This window comes from Gambusia affinis, linkage group LG10 (assembly GCF_019740435.1).
Source record: "Gambusia affinis linkage group LG10, SWU_Gaff_1.0, whole genome shotgun sequence".
Lineage (NCBI taxonomy): Eukaryota > Metazoa > Chordata > Actinopteri > Cyprinodontiformes > Poeciliidae > Gambusia > Gambusia affinis.
Genome location: NC_057877.1, coordinates 6561897 through 6586901, shown reverse-complemented (window position 1 = coordinate 6586901; position 25005 = coordinate 6561897). Strand labels below are relative to the sequence as shown.

The following is a 25005-nucleotide window of genomic DNA, read 5'->3' as shown; positions in this document are numbered from 1 at the left end:
AATAAAATTTGTGACCAAAATTTTGCTAATATAAACAACACTTCCTAAGGATGTTGAAAAATTGAAAGATAAAAACTTTTTCAAGGGATCAAATTGCTTTTGGCTAAGTTTTAGTCTGCTGGGGAAGAAAAAAACAAAAGTCTCTGAGTTGAACATGTTGCAGTGACGGGGGTTCAACGCTGTATTTTTGTTTGTTCCCAGGTGAGTGACTTGTTGGGCCACTGACCTAAATTACGTTGGACAGAAAAACTGGTTAGCTACTCTTTTGTAATCAGAGTAATAATCCGTCTGCATTACTGCACCTGGCTGCTGTTTGACAGCGTTCCTCATGAACAATTGATATTAGTCATTCTGGTGACATCAGAGCTGGTTGATCATTTTCTTAGACCGACTGCTCAAATCTTTAAGTTGCAGCACCAGGTCCTCCACAGCTCCTTCATTCATTTTTGCCCCTCTGCATTTGTGTTTATTAGTCATACGTTCCTCCTGGCTCCTCTGGTTGGTTGCTTCCACCTTCGGAGCGTCACACCTCGCTTAGTTACCGTTGCTCAACCCCGACTCTGTTAGAGCCAATTAGGAGAACCCTCATTCAGTCGCGGCTCCCTGCACTCTTATGTCGGGGCTTTGTGTCACGTCCGAGCTAAATGTCCTTCTCCGTAATCTCACCGTCTCTTAGCAGCACAGCAAACTATCGAGTCAGTGTGTAAACATGTGGAGTTGTGTTGTTTCTGGAAGTGACTGCGTAGATGAAAATAGAAGCTACACTCACGCACATGAGAGGGCCGCTCAAGTGAACTGCACATTTCCCATCACGAGCCCCAGACTCACAAAAGGCTCTAAGCACATAAATGGGAGGAATTACACCAGAAAACAAGGCGGTTGGGATTTTAGCTAGCGCTTATTATTTACTCAAATAGAAGGAACCGGAACTGTGCTCACACGAGAGGGGAGACATGAGATTGCAGAGCGGTGCCAGTGAGCGAGGCGGCAGCGGCACGTGACGCAGCTTTGGACGCAGGTGGTTCAGCTTCACGGCCAAGTTAGATGTTCGCAGATCAGCACCTGGTGCCGCTCCCCATCTGGAGCCCAACGCAACGCCACGATCAACATCCAAAACCGCAGACTGTGTCGGGATGGAGGGCCCACAACCACCGGGCCCGGCGCAGACCCAGACGCAGCCGGGGACCTGCACTGCATGCTTTGGCAGCAAGTCATCCGGCTCGCCACTGCAGACACGCATCTGCACTCAGACAAGACCTGCCCTGCTCCCTCTGCTAGGCCTTTAAAATCACAGGATCACCCATTGCAACCCATTAGCCGCATGAACCAATGTGTGGAGAAAATCCGCCATACATTCAAATATGCAGTTCCATTTCTAGTTTTTAGTAACCATTGAAATTGTATACTTCATAGCTTCTCCATTCTATAAAAAGAGCAGTTCAAATGCTTTGATAAAAAACTCAAAATGAATGTAACATTTATGTCCATAAGTGTACGTAAACTTCTGTACAGAATCATATTAATGTCTGTGTGTATGAGAGCCGTTTTAAGTTGGCTCTCATACACATAGAGCAGCCCAGTTTAGTAAACGTATCTCAGAAAACATTCTTCATTTAACCTTATATTAACTATTTTCAGGTTTAGTTTGTTTTCTCTGTTGGGTTTTTGTTTTTGTTCTTGGATGCTTGCGCCTCTGACTCCTATGGTAAGATAAGACCCACATCCGAGTGAATCAGGCTCTGTTGTACTTCCCAAAGTTTTACGTCCCATCTGGGCCAAGACATTACAGCGAGCCAAACACTTCAGATTCCCAAAGACCAACACCAAAAACTAAATGCTCACTGTGCTTAATGTAATATTTAGTACAAAAGGAGGAGGAATAACTTAAACTCTAAGACCTGACAAAGTCAAGCCAAGCTACAAGTATTACCAAACTCCAGTGACAGTGAGGAATTCACCATGTGTTGTAATGACCCAAATTAACCAAGGATTTCTGCAGTTTTCAGCTTTTGTGAGAGTTAATTTAGCATGAGTGCCTTTAACCTCCATCAATTCTCATTGCGATGTGTCACAGTTTCTAGTAATCCAGTGATGATGACAGGATATTTCCTTCGCATGTTCCCATTTTCAGACCTCCCATACTACTTATGTACAGTATCTGAGTCTGGTTTTGCTTCTTCAGGTTTGTATATGATTGCAGAGGTAATCTCAAGCTCAATTAAGGGGGTAAAGCAGGCTGAAATATAGTGCTGCTGAGATTATCAAATGTATTGAATGTTTTATAGTACACAGTACTTTGCAAAAGTATTAATACTTCCATCTTTTAAGTGGAGCTGGACAATAAATCCTATAAAATAAATCCTATAAAATGTATGGCAGTAAACACATGAACAATACCACAAGGTAATACGTCTGATACCAGAACCGCACAGCATTCTGGGGAATGTAGGCAGAGGAAAGACTTTAGCTGCTCAACCTCTCCAGGGCGAGCTAAGCAAAGTTGATGGTGTCAACTAACTTGCTCACTCTGGTTACCTAGCAACAACTTGTTGAATCACTGGCGCAACAACAGTTTCAGGTTTCGCTAACAGGTGCCTCATAACTCGTAGTATTTCAGATATTTAAAACAAAAATAATTAATCGACGCCTGACATGGAACGTTTATATCATGGTACGTTTTTTTCAGCCATGTTATCAACTTTATCATATTATCTACTTTATCTACATATTAACTACATTCCAAAACTAATTGTATAATTCTGAACTTTCTTCAACTAAAAATCTGCTGGATAAAGAATGTGAAGATGCTTTGATCCAAACTATTCGTGTTGTTTGGTGAGCCACCACCAAAGTTTAAAGTCTTTTTAAAGGTTTTCGTCCAGGGAATGCGCTGTGGTTACCTCCCTCCATCTTCCCATTGTGTCTCAGCAGCTCCTCTGCCCCTGCTGAAGGAGAGCACAGTGTGAGTTCAGTACCACACAACATTTTGAGTGCAGGCCAACGTTTTGATCTCATCTGAGCAGAGGAACTTTTCCCACATGTTGGCCACCGGCCATGTCTCCCCTACATGCCTGCTGGCAAACGAGTCTTGTTGTGTCTTTCTTTCAACAGGTTCCCTTCCCTAAAGGCTAGATGTAGGGAACTATTAGCATAACTAATAGTTTTCCCTGTCAACACATTCTCCTATCTTCTATCAGTTGCACTGGATTTTATTTTGGGGTTTCATAATAATGCAAATTCACCCCACTGTTTTCAGAATTTTTTAAGTGAGAAAACTATATTATTTTCCTTCTACTCCACCAATATATGCTACTCTGAGTTGCTGTGTCACAAAGATTTCCAGTAAAATTCATAGAAGTTTCAGGTTTTTTTTTTTTTTTACATTTAGTGATTTAGTGACTTTTTTACGCTGCAAGTCTCCGTTCAGCAGGGCTGTGCAAGTTTGAGATTTGAGTTCTACCTTTTGTACGTCGTTTTTTTTTTATTTCTCATGAGCAAAGTGTCTGATGTTGATATCAAAGCTGTGGGATGGTGGATGAGTCCAGAGTTTTGACATAAACCTGCAGCTTTTCTCCTTATATCGGCCCTTATCGTTTCAGCTCAGTGGTTTGGTGTCCAGCTTCACTGTTTTGATCCACGCTGATGCTTCTGAGTTTCTCTCTCTTCTTTTTTTTTTTTTGAAAACCACATGCAGCTGTTTTTATCCCCCCGAAAAGCAAAGCCTTATCACACTGAAGCTGAAGCCAAAGCTTTGCATACCAACTCTGCGTGAGTAGACTTGGCAGAAAGGGCCTGGTTTCATTCCCAGTTATTCTGTTTGCAGCTTGTCATTTCGCGTTTGTTGTCTGCACTGTCACGATCAAATAAAGGCGTGCAGGTCCAACTTTCTGAAGACAGGCTCAGAGCAGCACCACCTGCGGAGCCATTCAGTTGGCAGCGCGCTGGAGTCGCTTTAATGCAGGATTGTTCAACACAGTCTGGAAAAGCATGTAATTTCATACAAGTAACTTCCAAGTATGGAAAAAGAAAACACAATACGGAACATATTTGCGTTTCCAGACTTTATTCCCTATCCCAGGATGCAGCAATCTTTTTAATTCAAAGAGCTGCTTTCCCCATGTTGCTGTTTTGGACTACAAAAAGTTACATATTTATAAGTGTGTGCTAAATGAAGTATTTTCTTTGCAAAAACTAGGGAAGTTAACCTTTAATTAAATTCGTTTGCCAAAATTTTGAGCAAAATCAATCATCAGTATTGTGTTGTGATATTTTATGCAGATAGTGCATGAAAACATACAAATAACTGCTAAAACCTCCCTTTCTGACTAACTGTATCATTAAAAACACATATTTGTTTTTGCAGAGCCACCTCAGAGGGCCACAGAGCCAACTATTGATGCCCCATCCCCTTATCTAAATGTGTTAATCTGCTCACCCATCCATAAATGTAAGTATGGATGGGGGTACATAGTCGTATTTAAATGTTAAAAAATGGGTGAATAAATTTTTTTTAAAGGGAAACTTGCCATATGCACCACAAACACAGATGGTAAGCTTACAATACAACATAAAAGCTTGTAGTTTTACAGTTTTGCACTTTAATATGCAATCTAATTCACTTCAAACAAAACTTCATAAACAGGATTGTTATGTTTAAAATGAATATTGGTTTCCTGTCTCTGTGATTTAAGTTGACTGCTGATTATATCACTGAGCGTGAGGAACTTAGTGGCCCGGTCAGTAACAATCAGTCAGAACATGTGGAACAGTCCGCACTTCTAAAAACAACAATGTGCTTCAAAGTTCTCTGCACAGAAATTGTCAGCCATCCATGCGTCCACACACACGTTCACCCAGCCCGTTATGGAGTCATGGCTGCTCCTGGAGATTTTGTTCAGGTCTGGTGTTCTCACTCTATGTTTGTGGTTGCATGTTTTATAATACATTTATAGCAAAACAGCATTTATTTTAGACAGAAAGGTCCAGTGAGATGCAGCAATTCTTAGAATGCGATCTAGATATTGACTGGTATTATTTTAGTCCATGGAGTTTTTACCATTGGGGAGATGATTTCCATGACCTGAAGGTAGCCTGGCTTGTTTAGTGGTTAAAACAGTAGGGCAGGACACATTTCCTTAATCCAGAAGATCTACTTTCTTTCTTTTTTTTGGGGGGGGGGCACCCATGTGTTTCTGTCCTCATGTTCCCTGTCTCTCTGTCTGTCATTTTCTTGTGCTGTTTTTTTCTTGTGCCTCCCTCTGCTTTCTATTACCCCATCTTCTCTCTTAACATCGCCACTGTCTTTTTCTGGCTAATTTCATAATCTTCTCTTATCTATCCACTTCTTTAGAAAGATGGGAACATTACCTTTCCAATTATATGGCAGCGGAAATAAAGTAGCCCTTGTCCTCGAATGTCCATGTATTTACCTTGGTAATTGGTTTCATTGCACACCCAGCTGAGGAAATGGCCCACAAAAGGCTTTGTGCCACATAATGTGGCCTCTTGTTTCTCCAAATCCTGATGTTTTGTCAAATAAAAAGATTTTTTTTTTTTCCCCTCTGGCCACTTTTAAGCAGCATGAAGTGAGTTTGATTCACATTAACTTCGGACACAGGCTATTGTCTTTTCATCTAAAACTCTGATTAAGTTTAGAATAAACCCTGATGTCTTGTTTTGTGTTTTAGGTTGTGCGACCGCAGAGGAACTGACCACAGAAAGAGCCCATTCTGCAGTGGGGAAAATGTTTGAGACCCTCCGAGGTTTGAGCCACATGAGAGACCACCTCAAACAGCTGCGCTCCGTCTATACTGCAAGTGATGGAGTCCACCAGGTTATGACTTTCATTGTCCTAGTTTAGGAGGCATTTTTATTATATATATTATTATTAATATTATTTACTACTTACATATATTTATTATTTATTTGACATGGCTGAAGTAACACATGTAACTGGGATACTAATGCAGAATTTTGCATTGACAACATTAATAACAATTGACCTGCAATTTTTAATTCTTTCTTTTTCTTGATCACAATCTGCCCAGCACTTTTTGTGAGCTTAATTATTACTGGGCTCTTGACATTGTACGGATGCATTTCAGTCTGGACAGACTCAGACGGAGAAAAGCAGCGATTAAAAAAAGGTTTTTCCACATGCGTCTATCAAAGTATAGAGGGCAAATCAATAGAAGAAAAGTGCCTATAAGTGTCCAGATGTCAGAAAATATGATTAAATGTTTATGAAAATGGACAGGATTTTAAGAGAGGAAAACCATTTTACATTTTAGTTGTTTATTTTTGGAAACATAACTGAAAAGATAGCAATTGTCTATTTTAACTTAGGCTTATGCTGTCCCCTTTTACCATAAAAGAGAATATGACTGTGTTTCTAATTTTCAAAAAGTTGAATTACTGAATTGCACCGCTCGATTACAGTCTTGCTACATTTGAGCGGCAATGAAAAGCACAATAGCTATTTCACATTACATGTAAGCATCTTACTGACGCAAATGAGCAGCAGCCGTCCTTCTGTCAGGAGAGATCTCCTTATTTCAGAAGAATTATGGAAATGGCCTGATGTGAAAGGAGAACAGCGTGATATCTACCAGCTACTGCCTGTTCTCGAGAAACATCAGAAATCCATCAGCCTCTCCCAGCTGGGCTCCACTAAGTGGATATTCGTTGATCCAAATGACTGTCAATCTTCAGCTTTCCTTTATGTGCAAAGGTCCCATTTTCCTGGAATTGCTGATTTAAGGTTATTATGACAAGAGAAAGAGTCAAGTTGTTCTGGGTCACCAAAGTGTGTTTTTTATTATTATTATTATTATTATTATTATTATTATTATTATTATTATTATTATTATTATTATTATTATTATTATTAGTATTATTATTATTTTAGTACAGTTAAATTAGGCTGTCACCAGAAAGGCCGTAAAGGACTGTGTCATTATTTTCTATGTTTGTCTGAATAAATCCCATCTCAAAAGACACGGGAGGTCACTCTTTCACATCATGCTAGTATTTTCCCTCAAACTTGTAGAAATAATTTTATTTTTTAGGAACTCTAAATTTCAACCTCTTTAAACATCAGACTTTCAGGAAAACTATTCATTTTTTAACTTTGTCTTTAGTTCTGATTCACTCATGCCTGGTGTGAGATTCTTACAGTACGGTATTTATATGAACATGTACAATTACAAGAGAAATTTGATTTAGTTGCTTTTATATTTGAAATAAAAAGTTTCCCTGGTGCTGAAATAGAATGATATGTTGACATTTGCAGTAACGATGAAGCTTTTTATGTCTTTATTATTTAGTTTTTGATACATAAAGTTTAGCCAAAATATAAAAAATTAAACGCCAAAAACATTCTTCAAATATTTATTATCCAATTCTTTTGTCCAATTTGGTATTGTTAAAAATAAATCTTCTTCATGCTCAAGATACACCTGTGGAGTACCACCTAGTTCAGTGGCTTGGGCCTCAATTGGTTTGAATCTTACCTAAAGGTGAGGGATTTCTTTGTGTCAATAGGTAACGTCTCATCGGAGTGGACAGAAGTCACATTTGGGGCTCCTCAAGGTTCAAATCTTGGTCCCCCTGCTTTTTGCATCAACTCACTAGCTTAGATTATAACAAGAAATAAGATTTTCCCAACATATCAAAAACTTTTTACTCATTTGAATGGCAAACTGAACTGGATTGCTCTTCTTTCAAACTCCCTAAAATCCTTTTTCGTCCCCATTCTGATTCTTAGTTTGAGCTTCGGCGAGTTCTCTTCGCTACATTTAGAGTCTTTAAACGCACCGAGCTGCTGCCACCTGATTGGCTGATTTGATGTTTGTGTTAGAAAGCAGCTAAACTGAAAGAAGCGGCTGGTCCGTGTATTTATTTATGTGGTTATTAGTGTTATATAAATAAATATGGAAGCTGCTTCATCAGAAAGATTTCAAAGTAAACACAACATTAATGAAGACGTGGCAGCTCCTCTGTTCGCACTAATTATGCCCCTGATTGTTGGAGTCATAATCCAATTCATGCCAGCAGAGAGCAGGAACTGGACTGCGTTCCAAGAAAAGGAGAAGCTAAATTAGCTACAAGTGGTCAGAGCTGACACAGAATGAGTCTGAACCAATAAACCAAGCTCTCCAGAGAGGCGCGGGCTTAATTCTCCTGCTGGTGTAAGAACCCCAGTTAGGTTTAGCAAGAAAAGACACAAGAGTTACATGAGAGAACCAAACCTTGATTTGATCAGCCATATTGTTTTTTTGAAGTCGGAATTTCGAGGTCAACGCGCCACCTAAAATGTGTTGTTACTCATTGCTTCGTTGACAAGTTTGTAAGACAGGAGTCGGACAAGCTGATCCTCATTAAGCTACCGAGCGGCGTACACAACAACATTACTGCAAACTGTGTCCAATCTGAAAAATGATACCAAAACTATAATAATAAAAAATAACAACTTGGCACATTTTCCGAGAACAGATCAGAACAACAGGACTGATTCTGTCTTGCACTGGATTCCTACCAAAGACATTCCATTCAGATATTTCTCATTGTTTGTATCAGTGTCAGACCTGGTTTCTCCACCGAGCCGCTGCTCAGCCCCCTGCTCCCCGAACTCAATACTCTTTTTTTTTTTTTGTTGTTGTTGTTGTTGTTCTACTTGTTTTAACATGCATGTTTGTGTTTTCAGAGGAATATTTAGGCCGCATCACTATGCTGTGAGTAATTCTGATGTTGTTTTTTGGTCCCGTGGGTGTTTCAGGCGGCGGTTTAATTGGAGTGCTTTTAGCTTTGTGAATGTCAGATGAAAAAGGAAAGGTGCGTGGCCGAAGGTTTGACTTGTTTACAACTGCTGTTGTGTATGCAATGAGTCATTACTTTGTTTACTCCAAAATCGGCTTCTGGACACTGACCTATTGGTGGAGGCATACGTTAGTTTAGGCAACTCAGATCGCAGAATTTCCCAAATCCTAATTTGGGAGCTTGTTGGAATAAGGAAGAAGTGGGGGTGGGGGGGAAACATCTGCATGTATTAAGATTTATACGACTGTATCTCTGTAGGCGTGCTTGAATCAACAGTTTGGTGAATGTGCTGACATCCTTTTTTTAATGAGACGCGATTGAAAAAGGTCTGTCATGATTTAGTTCAGATTTTGGCACAAAGCCCCTGACGTGTCAGCGAGCCTCAGCCTCACCTAGAGTAAGAATGTGTCCAGTGTTCCAGGCCAGCATGTTTATATAAAGACGTCTGCTATTTCGAGCTCTGCCAGGTCTTATCTGGCTCTTTAATGTTCTCTGAGACAGCAAAACTTCACTCTCATGAAAAAAAAAAAAAAAAAAGAAGAAGCCCGCTTTGAATTCTTGATCCATCAGCTTTAAGGGCTATAAATGGTACATTTTGTCCAGAGTAGCTGGGTGGAAAAAAAACTGAGTCCTTATTAGTGCTGAAGGGTTTTTTTTTGTTTTTTTTTTACCATTCAGAGGTAACCCATTAAGAGCATGAGATGGCATTTAATGGGAGGTTAGTTGAGGTTCTGCTTTTCAGCATGTACACTGTGTTCCAAATTATTATGAAAACTGGATTAAAGTGTCATAAAGGTTACATTTTTTGTTGCGCTATTAAATTTCTAGATGGTATTGTGTGTCAGGGCTCTTTGAATCACTACAATTAATTTCAGAGGGCTGGTTGATTAGTTTGTCTGGTGAACTCAATTAAAGGAAATCTACTTAAGAAGGATGTTCCACATTATTAAACAGGCCACAGGTTTCAAGCAATATGGGAAAGAGAAAGGATCTCTGCTGACGAAAATCATCAGATAGTGTAGTGCCGTATGACAAGGTATGAAAACATTAGATACTTAACAAAAACTGAAACGTTATCATCAAACTGTGAAGAGATTTGAGGCTGATTCAAAACAAAGATGGGTTTGTACAGATAAAGATATAATGAGGAAGGTTTCTGTATGGCAAAAAAACTTTAAAAAAAAACATGTAAAAGTTGCTCTTTGGGAATCTTTAAGACAGGTAATGGTACTGACATGTTTGCAAACACTTCCAATAAGTTTTGTCTGCTTGAGTAAGATTCTAGAACGACCTTAGTGCCTCTAACAATAATAAAAATAAAGTGTATGCTGTTTAAATTTCTGCTCATAAGTGTTGACTCTTCACCTTCTTCTCTGATCGGTAAAAGATCTGGTTTTTGCATGTTTAGAGGAATTTTCATGTTTGCAGGGTCTTTTCAGGACCATAAGTAACGGCTTCTGACATTTCCCCTTTTTAGCTGTGCTCTAGTGATTGTGGTTGTAGTTTTTTTGTTTAGTTTTTTTCATGTTTGGAAATGAAAAAATATATATATAAAAAGGAAGCAAATACTTAATAAAGCAGATGCAAAGATGTTAAGTATGAAGCCAAAAAGTGAAAAAACGATTATTCATGTTACATATGGAACAATGAATATAAATGTTGTTTTGTAACACAGTGACCACCAAAGATGGAAGCAGTGATCGTACTGTAGGGTTTGAGCTTTTGTCCACTGAGGATTATAAAATCAGAGGAAATGTCTAACTGTGGTACCATGGAAACCAGCACCCCACCCAGTGGTTTAAAAGTGCCTATAATGAGTGCTAGCTGTCTGTCTGAAATAGCAACATTTCTAATCCAATTAACTGCAACTGTGGCTGCTAGGTTTAGTAAAAAGAACATAATCTTTGATCTGGTTTTGATCAGAGATTACTCCTTTTACATACATTATGCAAAACCTAGCAACAGTGAATAGAAGCAGCTGAAAATCACCCTTTTGTCATCCTCATCAAAGCTTGATATGCAAAACAGCGATGTAATTCTTAAAGAATTATGCTAAAAACGCAGTTTAAGAATAACATATACAGTATTTCAAAAAATATTAGTACTGCACAAATGTTTTGTTTTTTTCTTTTTCTGGAAGCGACAAACACAAGGTCGAACTTCTTCATTTTATACTTCACAATAACCCGAGTGTAAATCTCCTGGGAAGACGCCATGGTAACCAAAAGAGGCACATTCATTTCTAACCAATCACATAGTATTCACCAGACACCACACAGGAAAATTACTCTGCCCAGAATGTGTCAGAAACAAGCGACAAGAACAGAACGGCCATTTTGTTCGTCCTGTCCCTGGAGATAGACTGGAATGCGCTGTATTACCCTAAAAAGTCATTACAAGCTAATGCTACTGATGTGCTGGTGGGAAGTTAAAATCCTGATATATCACTCATGTTGCTCAGACACTAAGGAAAATAAGTCAGTGATTCACCTGTTTATCATGGGCAAACATGCAGGGGGAATGTTTGAAGAGGATGATGATGGATTTAGCAACAATTACTGGGCGCGATTTGATGCTGAAGATGTTGGAACCTTCTCTTCACAAACACCACCAGTGGTCCCCTCCCTGTCCTGGCTGCTGACTCCGTCTGTTGTAGCAGTGGCATGAAATGTGCAGCTAAGATTACAGCTGCTTCGTAATCACCAGGCAAAATGTCTGATCGTTGGCTGAAGGACAGAGCCTTCGGCCTAACAGAAACCTTCCTCATTCTGCCTTAATCTGTACAAACCCATCTTTGTTCTGAATCAGCCACTATCAGCTCACTCCCTCCGTTTCTGTGTCGCCGGTCACGAATCCGTTTGACGGAGAAGACCCTCCCTTTTAAAAGGATCTATTTTGTCAAGAAAACGCTCTGCGTTCTGTTTAAAATAATTAAAGTCACTCAGTGTGGATCCAGAGAAAACTTCCTAACCCCGTACATGGAGTTAGTCTGTCTCCAGAGGCTGTTATTGTCGGTGCCTAAATGTTACTCACCTGCTTTGAAAAGCAGGAAGTTGTTATCTATGTCAGTAGTAGGTCTTGTGGTAGTCTACTGTGACGAAACATGCGCTAAATTTTTATAAATCCAAAAATATCCTTTGACGAAAGTAAAACAGTCTCTCGTTTCGCATTTCGCTTCCAAGTGTTGATTCCCAAATTGATTTATCCGCTTCGTCTCCCACTCATAGCTTCTGCTTTTAGCAACAACTAATGGCCTGTTCTGTCTTGGCTGCAGAGGTGTTGAAGCTCCTCTTCCTGAAGTGACTCATAAGTCAACAGGCTGTTTGGCCCAGATGAGCTGTTTATAACTCTGTTGGGAGATAATTTACACAACACTACGAAGCGGACGATGAGCACAGAGTAAAGCGGGAAAAGCGGACTTCTTATTAATCGTATATAGAGAGATTTAATCACGGCTCTCGCCGCTTGTAGTGTTGTTTTGATCCGTAACCATCCTTCCCGTGTGTTTGCATTCCTTGCAGGCCTCATACCGCCCGTTCCTGCGACAGATCCTGGAGGAAGTTTTCCACCCGGACCGACCCGAATGCCCCGACATCGAGCACATGTCAGGAGGGCTCACGGACCTGCTGAAGACCGGATTCAGCATGTTCATGAAGGTTAGACGCTGTAATTTGAAGGTCTTGTTTGTGTTGCACGAACCTTTTCAGGAGCTATAGGGTCGGTTTTTTCTATCATATGTTTTTTCACCACAGAAATCACAAATAAGTGGGTAGAAATTGTTGAGAATAAATAATTCTGTGTTTTTCTTCTATCTCTTTTAGCTAGTAGCAAAGCTAAAGCTAAAGGAAATGACATGTTAGGAAACGCCCTCAAAGCTGGTTAGAGGATATGACACTAGAGAACGCAGCTTAAACAGAGGCTAACAAAGGAAGTTACCAAGTGTTGCTTGTTGCCATTTTGTCCTGCTAACTCCTAAAGGTAGCATGAGAAGTGGGCCATCTGTATTTTGGTATTGCAGTTAATATTTTCTATTAATCTTAAATTATGCAACAATAGTTTTGGCGTTTTGTTTGCAAGCACAACATTTAAGCTCTGCTTTTCCAGTGGGTGGAAATCTGCATCCCCAGATCGGAGCGACACGGAGCGGCACGAATCGGATCGTTTATGTTGCTCTGCACTAACGGCACGACCTTTAGACCCACAATACAACCCCCCTCCCCACACACACACACACACACTCAAAAACAGGCAAGTTTTTTCTCTCAAAAAGGTTCTGGGAGAAATAAAAAACTTCCAGAAACATCTTGTCAAAGCGCACCTTGATAAGTGCTTCCTACCGGCCAAAAAGTGGCTTCCTGTCTTTACTGTAGAAACATGACCTGAGTTGAGGTCAGAAATGCATTGTACCAAACAAAGTCCAGTATTAAACCCTTGCCATGGGAACGTATTATAAAAAAATGTGACACGTTCCACATTAACTCAGAAGAAAAGCACCATACAGGCCGGTCTTTTCACCGAGATCACACTTTATTGGAGCAGCAGCCACGTGTCTCCACATGGAGTCCTGAGCTGCTCCTTTTCAAAACGCTGCAGCAGAAGGGCCTCCCAGCTGAGGAAAAACCCCAAATCGTTACTGAACATTCAGGTCTAAAGGCTTGTATGGCCCCATGTTTAGCTCCAGAAATAGACTGATGATCATGTCAATGTCTCTGGTCCGTTTACAAATGGGGGTGTTGGGGATTTTGCTCCACATTCAGTGACTTACAAAAGTATCAACGCCTCTTGGATTTTATGGCACGGACTAACAGAAAGCAGCAGAAAAGCTTAAAGTGGGAGAAGAAAGACGCATGGGTTTTGCATATTTTTAAAATGAAAATCTAAAAACTGTCGTATTGTTCTGATATGACCAAAATCTAACTTTTTGGACCAGAACGGTTTGTTAGGCAGAAAGCCTTTCATTTCTCTGAAAACGCCGACCAAACAGCGCTACAGGGTGGTGTCGGCATCATACTGTGGGACGCTGCATTCCATCAGGGACAGAGTTCTCATGTGGAGATGACGGCGTGACATAAAAATGAACCTAGTTATCGGAAAAGTCCAATTGGAAATCCGTAGCGAAGCTTGAGCAAAACAAACTATTTACCTTAAGAATTCATTTTTCACATCTCTGCATGTAAAACTTTTGAAAACCTTCCACTTCACTGTGGTCTGCCACATTTAAATCCCAATTAAATACAGTACAGTTTTGCATTTGTGATGTGAACAAATCTTTGTGGGCGAGAAACTCAGCTAGTGAGTCAATGTCATAACCGTTCAATACTCTATTCCCTTTGTTCTTATTGTGCAAATCTCATACTGTTATTGTGAGTGTGTGATAACTCTGTGGGAGAAAAGAAACCAACTACAGATGGAGGCGCTGGCGAAGGCTGGCCTTCTTCTAGATCATAATTGTAGTCGAGGGTAAAAGAAAATAAAGGACCTCGGCTTAACAATTACACAAGTGAGCACAGCCGTGGCCTAGTTCCACACTTGTTAGGAAACTTGGCGTGAAAAGTGGCAACTCAGAGCAACCAGAGCCATAAACCTGAACTCGAGGCGCGCGCCCTCTTTACGCAATAAAACACAGCCGTAAAAATCTCTATTTTTACCCAAAGCGCCGGCTGAGGGCTGGACCCCGCTGTCTGAGCGCCGGCCCCGCCGACGGCCTGCGCAGCGTCTGCGACCACAACTGTTTGTGCGTCTGCTGGGCCGTGTTTAGTCTCTGTTGGAACAAAGTCCCACTCTGTCCGGGAGTCCCACTCCTACGGCTTCGCTTCGGCTGGTGTGCGTTTAGCGTAAAAAGGCTTCGGCGAAAGGTCAGATGAGTCCCGACGCACAGTTTGGACACCGGCGTTATTGATGAGAAACCGCTAGACGTGTTTGGGTCTCGGATGAGATCGTCTCAAGCTACCAGTGAAAGGTGGATGAGCTGTGATCCAGAAGACAACAGCAGCACACAAACATGAGGGTCTGCTGCTAAAGAAGACAGAATCTGTCGGGGGGGTTTTGGGTGAAAAAATATCCAAACTTCTGATGATGGTTAGATGATCTTGTGGCCCTGGGCTTTGACTGAGCCACTTGGATGGATGAAGGTGGTATTCAACTTTTGCTTGTTATTATTTATAGAATAATGTTTGCATCTTCAGATTTTATTTGTTTTACTTTTCCATCATTTAAGAGATGAAGCAATTTATTTATATGTAGATACATTTCTCTTTTGTTTGTGATATTCCCACATTAAAAATCAGATTCACTGCATTTTGAGTCACTGACAACAAGAGTCCAAAGATATTTTCTTTTATGTTTGCAAAAAAAGAAAAAAAAGCAAAGGTTAATTGTAGAGTTTTTTTTTTTTTGCTTTGGTTAATCTGTAGATCCGTTCAGATCAGGTTTCAAATAAATATATCAAAGATCATGAATAAATTGATTGTTGGATAATCCAGTACAGGCTTTACGCTACATACTTTTACCTTTTAAATGAAGTTGATCTAATTTGATTCCATTATGCAAAACAAATGCAACTTTATTAACAATTTCACCCATATGTTATTTTATCTTTAGTGTAATCTTGGATTATCAGTGTAAAATGGGAGGCATTCATGGATTCTCTTTGTTTTTCATGAGCCAGGACCAGTGCATTTATTATCATGAATTTCCAGAGGAAAAAGAATTTAAGACGTGAAAAATGATTAAAGTTGACAGAACACACAGAAATTTGGTGGATTTTTTATTTTTATTTTTTTCCATACTGCTAAATCGATGTGTTAGTTCCATGTTCTGTGGAAGATATTCCACAATGTTTAGCCTTATTTAGGAGAATAACCCGTTGTGGGGTTGTAGCTTCTTGGACCGAAGACTTTTTACAAACTTCCAAAGCAGCAAAAGTTGACATGTTGATGAGCACAAACCATGATACTCACAAATAAATGAGTGGGTTTTAAAGTAGGAAGCACTGTTATTCTGGTTTTCTAACCAAAAATATCAAGTAAGGATAACACTGAGATGTCAGTGTCATGAACATGATATAAAGGAACATGAAGGACTCTTCATGAATGTCTGTGACTGTCATCATGAAGTGTCATTCGGTAAATAATGACATGTTTAATGCAAAGTTGCTCTAAAAGTTGCACTGAAAGTCCATTAAAAGTGCCTACTTTGCATTATTTTGTAAATAACAAGAAGACCACGAAACACGTTTTGGGTTTTTTTTCCTCCGCTCACGGTCCCTCCCTCTGTTTACCCCATGGCAGGACACGTGGCTCGCACTGTGCTCTCACATGGAGCTGGCGTGGTGCTTGATGTCGAACTGTGAGAAAACAACGCCAGCAGGATCAGCCTAAATAATATTCACTCACACCCTCTTTCTTTTTTTTTTTGTTTGTTTTGGGGTTTTTTCCAAGGAACACGTTAAGCACATCCGTGACACTCCTCAGCCCGGCCGCCTGCCGCTTCACGTGTTCAGCCACCCTCGCCACTGATCCGCCCCCTCTGCAGCTCTGATTGCTCTGTTAGCATTCGCAGGCTTGTCCTGGCCAACCAATCACGCCGCAGCGTTCTGACCCAGCAGCCAATAAGGTTCCCAGAAACACCAGACCCTGGTTTGCTGCGTAAGGACTTCTTGGAAAGGGTCTGTGGGAGTTTCCTCTGCCACAGGATGGTGGGACATTTGTGTGTGTGTATAAGCAGGTGCTCACACCTGCCTCCATTCCCACGTGTCAGCCGTCATGACACCAGTGTGTGTGTCTGTGTGTGTGTGTGTGTGTCTGTGTGTGTGCGTTTGTGAGTGTGGTGAGCTTTGTCTGCAGCCACACAGAAAGCACAGCGTACAGTCACGGTTACGACCATATCACAGGCGTCCAGCTGGGCCGTTTCCCCTAGCAGCCGCATAGACAGAGCAGCAAACACGGCGAGCTGCGTGGGAAATGTATGAAAGGGTTCCTAAAGGCAGGCGTGGATGTTTACCAAATAAATGTGGGTCTAAAATAGGAACCTGAGTCAGCGACTTCAAAAAGAGCTGTCCTGATTTCCAGGTGAGCCGTCCACGGCCCAGAGACAACCCTCTGCTCTTCCTCTTCCTGGTCGGTGGAGTCACGCCGTCGGAGCTCCGCCTCGTCAAGGACACCGTCGCCGCACTCAAACCAGGAACACAGGTCAGTGAGGCGACAGGTGTGGAGTAGCGTCAGGTTCCTGGTGGAAGTCCTTTTGTTCGTAGGCCGGTGACATCGTGTCATTTAGCAGTGTGTGTCCACTTTATGATCTATTACATTATTTAAGAAACAATTGTTTTCATTAACACCATGGACGATCATCTCACTACTGTGTGCAACACCTTTTGTATTTATTGCTAGAGAAATGTACAAATCTACATCAAATATCTACTTTCTAGAATCAAACATGGAGAACCAACATCTAGTTTTATCAGATCCCAGAGAAACCCCGACTAGTTTATAAATTACAGACTTCTTCTTCTTATTAAAGATGGGGAACCAATATGTAGCTTTATACATTTACCTTTTTTATCTTTCTTGTGGTTCGTTGTTTTGTTTGTATTTCCTCCACATAAAGCACTTTGAGCTGCCTCGTTGCTGAAAATGTGCTAAATAAATGAAATTCCCTCGTTTTAGGAGGTTGGAGCGAACACAGAGCGAGATCTTTTACCACTTTAATCTCTCAAGATCGCCCAGAGTTGTTCTCTCTTCTCTTCAGTTCACCTTTCCTGTAGGTTTTCACAGGGCATCTGTAAAAAGTCTTAAATTCATGCATCTAAAAGTAAGGCCTTAAAATGTCTTACATTTACCTTTAATACATTAGTCGCAGGGTGGGTTTTTTTATTATTATTTTGTCATCACATGACTATTTAATCTTGTGTATTCTATGTAGTTTCATTTTCCACTGGACTTTTCTGTCAGGCATATGTTTGAGTCGCATGCAGACATCTTCATCGCAGTAAGTGACGCTACCAGTAACTAGCTGCTAATAAACTTTTGCTAGCTAGCTATTACGGGTAAGTGCAAATTCATTGCTGGTTGCCTGTTCCGCATTTGTTTTCGCCGCTGGCTCACATCTGCTGCTAAGCCCTGGTGTATTCTGTGGATTCAAACTTTTACTCTTAGCATCACGCGTGGTAAGGCTGCAGCAGAGCCATATGCAGCAGGATCCCCCAGCCGTTCCCTGTATTCATAGCTTTGGTATTAAATTTCACCCAAAGTGGCAATAAAAAAAGGTCTTAAAAGTCTCAAATTGGACTTGCTGAAACCCGGAGTTCCCAGAGTTTGAACTCTGGGAACAGAGACAACCATGGACCACATTTGTCAGATGTTAACCTTTTATTATTATTATTATTATTTGAAAAGTGCTGGTTTTTCAAAGAGTTTCAGATGCTGTGCACTTTAACAAGGTTCCTAGAGCTTTTGGAGGGGAAACAGGCCCACAGCATGACACATCCTCCACCGTACGTCATTCTGGAAATCATCATGTAGGGTCGACCCACCTGGAGAGTATGGATGCTTTGAGAATCTCCAATGACCAAAGGCCCAGTGGAGTTTAGTGTGTTCATATTTGTGACGGAAGGAGAGAAAATACTTTTTGCCTTCGTATAGATGAAGTCTTAGGGTTGTCATGGTGACTTGATGAATCCTCCGTGTTAGCTCACCGGCATTGTCCTTACCTTTTTACTGGAACTGTTCTGATACCTTTGCCACCACTTATTTAGTAAAGCAATGATCAGAGTATGGATATCTCTGTAATTACACCAGATTGGTGGCATTATTGGTTCGTTTTGAGATAATGTTAATATTTTAATCGTACATGTTCTATTGCGCATAGACTTTAGGACGGACAAATATACCAGAAGGTGTGGGGATAGAAAACGGGATGTAAAATGTGTTGGGGAATTAGAAAATACACCTAATCATGTGGAGTTCTGTAATATTTCTACTTAATCTAGAAAAAAAGAAAGCCAAACACGCAGTTTGTTCCAATTTTTGCAAAGAGTTGTCAAAGGCAAAGCGGTTTTGAATGTAATTTATTTCTTTAACAAGATTTAATGACCAACTGACGGTTTTCTAAAGGTGAGGATTGTTACATTTTGCCGCGTAACGGAAATAATCGGTGTTGTTCCTATTCGGTTTGAGGCTGAGATGAATCCTCTCTTTAGCCTTGAAGATTGAAGGCAAAATCAGCTCATAAGTGCTGACCCAAATACACAGATGGCCTGAGATCAGGTGTGAAGGTGAGAGAGCGCTGCCTGATCTGCCCATGTGTTGATGCAGCCGTCACATGCCTGCCTGTTTGCTCTGGGCGATCTAAGTGCCTAATACATATGCAGTCCACACTGACACACAGAACATGCAGATAAATGCAGTTTGTCTGCTTGAGAGAACTGTAAGGAAGGAGGGGTGGGGGGCAAAACAAAAAAAAAGGGACATCAAGCTGGGTGATGTAGAGTTTTCATAATAAAAAGGCTTTGAGAATTAGTCGAGAGGCGATGAAAGGCTCGCCAACGATCAAAGCCGTCCATGTTGTAATCAAGAGAAGTGAATAAAGATGAGATTATACAATAACCTGCTGGGGCCACACACACATAACATCGCACCCTACCAGATCCATGTGCAACACGCCGCCTACACGTAAACACATGTACGCACAGTGGCTGGTGTCTGCAGGCCAGATGTTCCTGTTTCTTTTTTGTTTTTTGTTTGTTTTTTTTGCTTCTGCCATAACCGCCAATTTTTGGGGTGCTTGACCCGGAGTTAAAGCATCACTGCTGAGGAGAAACAGAGCTGCTCTGTTGTGTAAGGAGAGCCCCGCCCACCCTCATCCTAACTATACAGCATCAGGAAAGTGTGTATGCACACACACACACACGCACACGCCAACAACTGATGCTGCAGCCGTCTGCTTTACCTACACCCGATTGGCTGCTCTGCGTCAAAATAAACACTTGATTCCACAGCACCAGATGCAGAGTTTTACCAGTGGAGAATAAACTGGGTTACACAAACCCAGAATTGGCCTCATATTTTAGATTTTCTGCTTTTCTTATATTGCATGAGCTAAAAAGGAACGGTTTTTAGTTATTGGGTGAAGAGCTTCTTGCCTTCTTAGGCCGTGTTCACACAGTCAGGGCCAAGGCTTCTGCCTTATGCAGGCGATATGCTTTTCTTTTTCGCGTGATGAATTCCAGCTTTCCTTAATCTCAATATCCACATGGCAAGTATTAAAATCTAAAAACCGAGACACTATTGGGAACTCAATGGCAGAATCCCAAAATTTGACCGTGAGAAAGTCAACGTTAGTCTTGAATTAGCTTTTAACCCCAACAAGTTACGAAGAGGAAGTTGTATGATTGCTAATTGCGTGCGACCAGGCTGCTCCAATAAAATCCATGATTGACTTTGGACACAGAGACAGAAAATTGTTGTGATTCACTAACTACAAATCTGCGTCATGTGAAAGGTCTTTTAGTTACAGAGCGAATAAATAAAACTTTACCTTGCGCTGAAATGACCTCTTGTTTATTCAGCGGTCACCAAGCTTTCAGAGTTTTCTTCTTCGTGCTGTTAGCGCCTCTGTTTTGAGTGTAAGCCCCTCGACCCCCTGCAGTGTTGACAGGTGAAAGTTAAAGGTCAGTGTGAGCGGTTTGCTTCTTTACATTGAAATAAAGAAATTAAAAAACTGCCCAGCTGGAGTTGCAGGCAGTTTCCATGAATCCTAGAGCTTCTTTCACACATCCTTCATCGCATGCGAAAGTCAGAACACGCATCCTGTTCGACTTTACGTCTATGTGCGGACGCCATGGTGTGAGGTTTCTGTCCTGAACTTTGACAAAAAATAAAAAATGAATCTCATGTCACTTACTAACAAATTACTTTTAGACCTAAAAAGTAAACGAGATGAACTGTACACAAATTCAAACATTTGTTTTAAAAAAAAACAACCCAGTTTTGGTTCCCGTCGATGGTTAACGTCTTGATTCGTTAAACGTTAAGTGTTGAGTTACAAGTGTTGCCGTGGTTTAACCTCAACGATGGCTTTTTTTCTTTTTGCTCCATTCCAGGTGCTGGTTCTCTCCACCCGCTTACTAAGACCGGCGGATATCCCAGAGCTGCTCTTCAGCGCCCAGCGACTGAGGCCAGATGTCAGTTTCTGAAAGGCCGGCGCGAGGAACGAACCTTACCGGCGTACGTTTGGACAATCAGGTGTCGAGCTCAAGTAGTTCGATTTTATACAAATGCTGAGGGATAAAAAATTAAAAAAGAAAAACATTTCTGCTCTGTATGTCAGCAAACACAAGCGATTAAAAAGAAAATAAAAATCCTTGCTGTGTTTTATGACTCAATCCGTCCATATATTAAATCTGACAATAAAGACGTTTTTACCTTCCAGACAGCTGCAAGATGTGCCGCTGCTTTTTGGTTCGCATACACTGAAAATAAACCTCAGACGTTTGTGGTGTGTTTATTGTGAATGTGGGAAGAGTGACGCCGTGACGCAGCTCGGAGAACAGTCACTCCGTCAGCACCATCGCCTCGTCACGCCATGACAAAACAAAAAACAATAGCACAACGTTAAACAAATCACTTGACACTCTGATATTTGCTCACACCTACACTGTGGATTCTCTTCTTCGTTGGTTTTATTCTCTCTGGCCTGGCTGACCTCAGCTAAAGCTCAAACATTTCACCCACCTGCACATAACAAGAGGAGGCTTTCTGGTTCACTCAGGAACATTTCAACAGATTCAGAAAAAGAATTTCTTGATTGACCGTCTGAAGGGAGAAGTCAAGGTCGTTTCTAGTGAAAAGTGTCATGGAAGAAAAAAATCATCTAATCTATCTTTGCTTCTTTGTTTAGTTTAAAAAGCCACACTTTGAACGATTAACCAGACTTTAATCCATTTATTAAATGTCCATAGGGCTGATTTCTAGGCATTATTGTAAAGTCATTGAAAAGAAGCCAAATTAAAATATAAAAAGACAATTGGAGAAGTTTCTATGCTTGGGGAGAAAATAGAAAATATCTAAAATGATTAAAGTTTTAACTTTATCAGTTTAAGTTTATCAGTTTTTGCTAAGAGATCAAACAAAAATAGAAAACCTGAAGGTTTTTGTGAAACATGACTCATTTCAAATTTTAGCTCAGGCTCCATTTATTTTTTTTATTTTTTTATTTTACACCGCTTTTGCTGCACTTTGGTTAAGACTCTATCCCTGGATTTTGGCAACTTTTCCTCATGCCTTTAGCTCGTAGCTGCACGTTATAGTGGCTTTTCTTCTTAGCCATGCCTCTCTCAAAATCTCAAAGTTTTGACTAAATATTAAAGTAAACACAGTGAAATTTAACACATGAAAAGGTAGAAGTTCATCTTCTGGGATTAGAGATTATCGGTCACAGTAACGCACAAGCATATTTAAAGATAAAAGAAGGCATTAACATGTGCATGAGAAGCCAAAGTTAAGCCCCGTTTTTATTTATACATATGTATACAGAGTACTTCAGTGGTCTGGCCCTGCAGTCACATCAATAAGTCATCGCTCTGTTGTCTTCATGTGATTCATAGCTTCTTTCAGAAGAGCTGCTCTATTCATATTCATCATCCAGACGAGCTTTTTTTTTCTTTCCCTTTTACAAAAAAGAAAAAAGTAAAACATGAACACGTCTCATTTTAACATTTTATTGTGGACAAAGTGTAACAAATAAATAAACAGGTCCTTTGGGTTTCTTTTTTCTTTTTTATATAAAGTGCATCAGTGCTACATCCTGTGTCTGCTGCAACACTTCAACCTCCCACTGCAGTGATGATCCGTAAAGCTGAACGACGAGCACATGAACTGCAGATGTTGACATTACAGACTGAGCACGCACGCTGCTCCTCAGAGTCCTTTCTGAACGGGAGCCGCCAACAGTGCCGTGTCGAGGCAGTGAATGGAGAAAAAAAATAAATACATAAAAATCTGCCACAATGGGCTCAGCTAAAAATAAGCCGTCCTTCAGCTGTTGCCAGGAGAAGCTGGATTTACACTTTTGAATTCAACCAATTCGCAAAGTCAGGTTGAAGCCACCGTCCCTCGGCCGTCACCCCTCTGTGTCCTCCCGCATCTCCTCCTAAGCAGATTAAACTCCCTCCCCGCCATCTGACACCAGAGCGCTCTTCTTCAAGAGGGTAGCGCCTCTTTTTTTTATTTTATTTTTATTTTACCCGCTCATCTCACCAGCCTGCCTCTTTCAGTCAGACTGATTCAGAACTTTAAGGAAGGAGAGTTCACCTCCTGTTTTCTTCAATCTGCTCACACCGAGGTCACAGTCCTGACTTTGGCAGACAGCGCCTGTTTGAAACGCCTCTTCAGATCTTGCATGTTGGGCGACTTTGGCCGGGGGATGAGGGGCGAGCGCCTCTTCTCCGCGGCGCCGCTGGCGGACGGAGGCGGCGTCGGCGGCTGCTGCTGCTGCTGCTTGGCGAGCTGGCAGCACAGTCTGTGGAAGGCGCCGTGCACCTGGTTGTAGTCCTCGCTGGCAGAGACCTCGTAGAAGGAGCAGCCCAGCGTCCCCGCCAGCAAGGGGCCCTGCTGGGAGTCGACGCGCCTCAGGTGCAGCAGGTCGGCCTTGTTGGCGAGCAGGATCACCGGGGGCGCGCCGGCACCACCGCTACGGACCACCAGCTGGTGCAGCTGGTCGATCAGCTCAAAGCTGCGCCGGTCGGTTACCGAATACACCAGCACCACGGCGTCTGCCCACTGGATGGAGCAGCTCACGTGGTCAGGGAGGCTGATACCGTTATCAGTCATCTGAGAACAAAAAGAGAAGACAAAATGATTCGATCACACCTTCCTCTGGAAGGCGGGGGGGGGGTCAAAAGTTCTCGACTTCTATAATGACAGGAATGCCGAATGCAGGAGAGAGGTGTGGGTGACTGCGGAAACTGCTGGATTTGGATCAGGGTATCATTTACAGCGGCCCCAGTCAGCCATTACCCTAAATGGTAGATTACACAGCCCGAAATGAGGGGCTTGAAATCTGCAGCGTTTGGTTAAAGAACTGCACCCCAGTACAAACTAACATCCAGAAAGTGAACTGCCATCTTTTTAAAATCAGATTTAGATGATTAATGTCTCATTTCTTTGTGTGGTAGTTTTCATGTTTTTCATAATGCTTTTACTCTTAGCATCATTCATGGATGGCTGCATGTCTGCCAGCAACAGACGGCCTCATAATTTCCTCTGGACTGATGAAGTACCGACATATCAGAGCTGTGTTTGTGCGTGAGGACCCACCTCTGCGCCTGGAGTGTCCTGGACCTGGATGGTCACCTGATCTCCATCCACCTGGACTTCTCTGGAGTACAGATTACCTGCGCGCGCGCACATAAAAAAAAGGTGAAAATTAGTTTGGGAAGTTTTTTCCCCATTTATTTTCTAAAACAGTAATTATTATTATTTTTTTTTTTTTTTAAGTTTACCTGCATTTCGCTCATAGTCTCCGATGAACCGCCTCGTTAAGAATCTCACCACGAGCGCTTTAAACAAACAAAAGTGACAAAAGATATTAGACTTGAATTCATTACTAATATAAACTCCTACACTATTGCTACGCATGCGCTTTATTGACCATCTTACCTGTCTTCCCCACTCCGCTGCCTCCGATAACAGCTATTTTAATGACCCGGTTCAGGACGGAGTACTCAGGCGCGGTGCACTCCGCAATGGTCGACATGTTCTGAATGAGCCGCATTGTTCTTCCCGGTGGTTAAATCCCGACAAGAATAGAGGTGGGGGGAGATATAAGAAAAAATAATAACTAGGTTCAAACGTGTTTAGGAGTTGTAGTAGGTCCAGTGTCCCTGCTGAGGAGACGGAGTGACTCTCAAAGATCGACTGCGGCTGCGGAGGAGCCGCTCGCTGCTTTTAAGGCTCCCCGCTGCCGCTCGCTTCTGATTGGCTGCTCCCCATCCCCCGTGTGCTCGCGCTTTCCCCGCCCACACGTGGATGAACAACAAGTGGGTTTCTGAGGAAGAGCTGCTCCTGCAACAGGTGGGAGCCAACAAAACAAGCTTTCTTTGGAAAAAAGCTGGGTGGAATATGTGGTGGGTTGTTTTTTTTTTGGTGTACAGTGATGTGACCTCGCGTGGAAACATGTTTCAGATACTATCAG

At 41.6% G+C, this 25005-nt stretch overlaps 2 protein-coding genes across 2 annotated transcripts in view; one reads left to right on the top strand and one right to left on the bottom strand.

Moving 5' to 3' along the window:
- Window positions 1-21305, top strand: part of scfd2 (sec1 family domain containing 2) — a 120718-nt gene extending 99413 nt beyond the window's left edge. Inside the window, exons 7-10 of the mRNA XM_044129954.1 lie at window positions 5688-5833; window positions 12339-12473; window positions 16887-17006; window positions 20915-21305. Of these exons, the coding sequence (XP_043985889.1) occupies window positions 5688-5833; window positions 12339-12473; window positions 16887-17006; window positions 20915-21007 (494 nt within the window). The 3' untranslated portion in view covers window positions 21008-21305. The remainder of the gene's footprint in view (window positions 1-5687; window positions 5834-12338; window positions 12474-16886; window positions 17007-20914) is intronic.
- A 1212-nt stretch (window positions 21306-22517) lies between these two features.
- Window positions 22518-24749, bottom strand: rasl11b (RAS-like, family 11, member B). Its single transcript, XM_044129145.1, has 4 exons — window positions 24471-24749; window positions 24314-24370; window positions 24129-24205; window positions 22518-23642 (listed from the first exon to the last, which is right to left on the bottom strand). The coding sequence occupies exons 1-4, from the start codon at window positions 24583-24585 to the stop codon at window positions 23145-23147; spliced, it is 747 nt and encodes a 248-aa protein (XP_043985080.1). The 5' UTR covers window positions 24586-24749; the 3' UTR covers window positions 22518-23144.
- Between the last annotated feature and the right edge of the window lie 256 nt (window positions 24750-25005).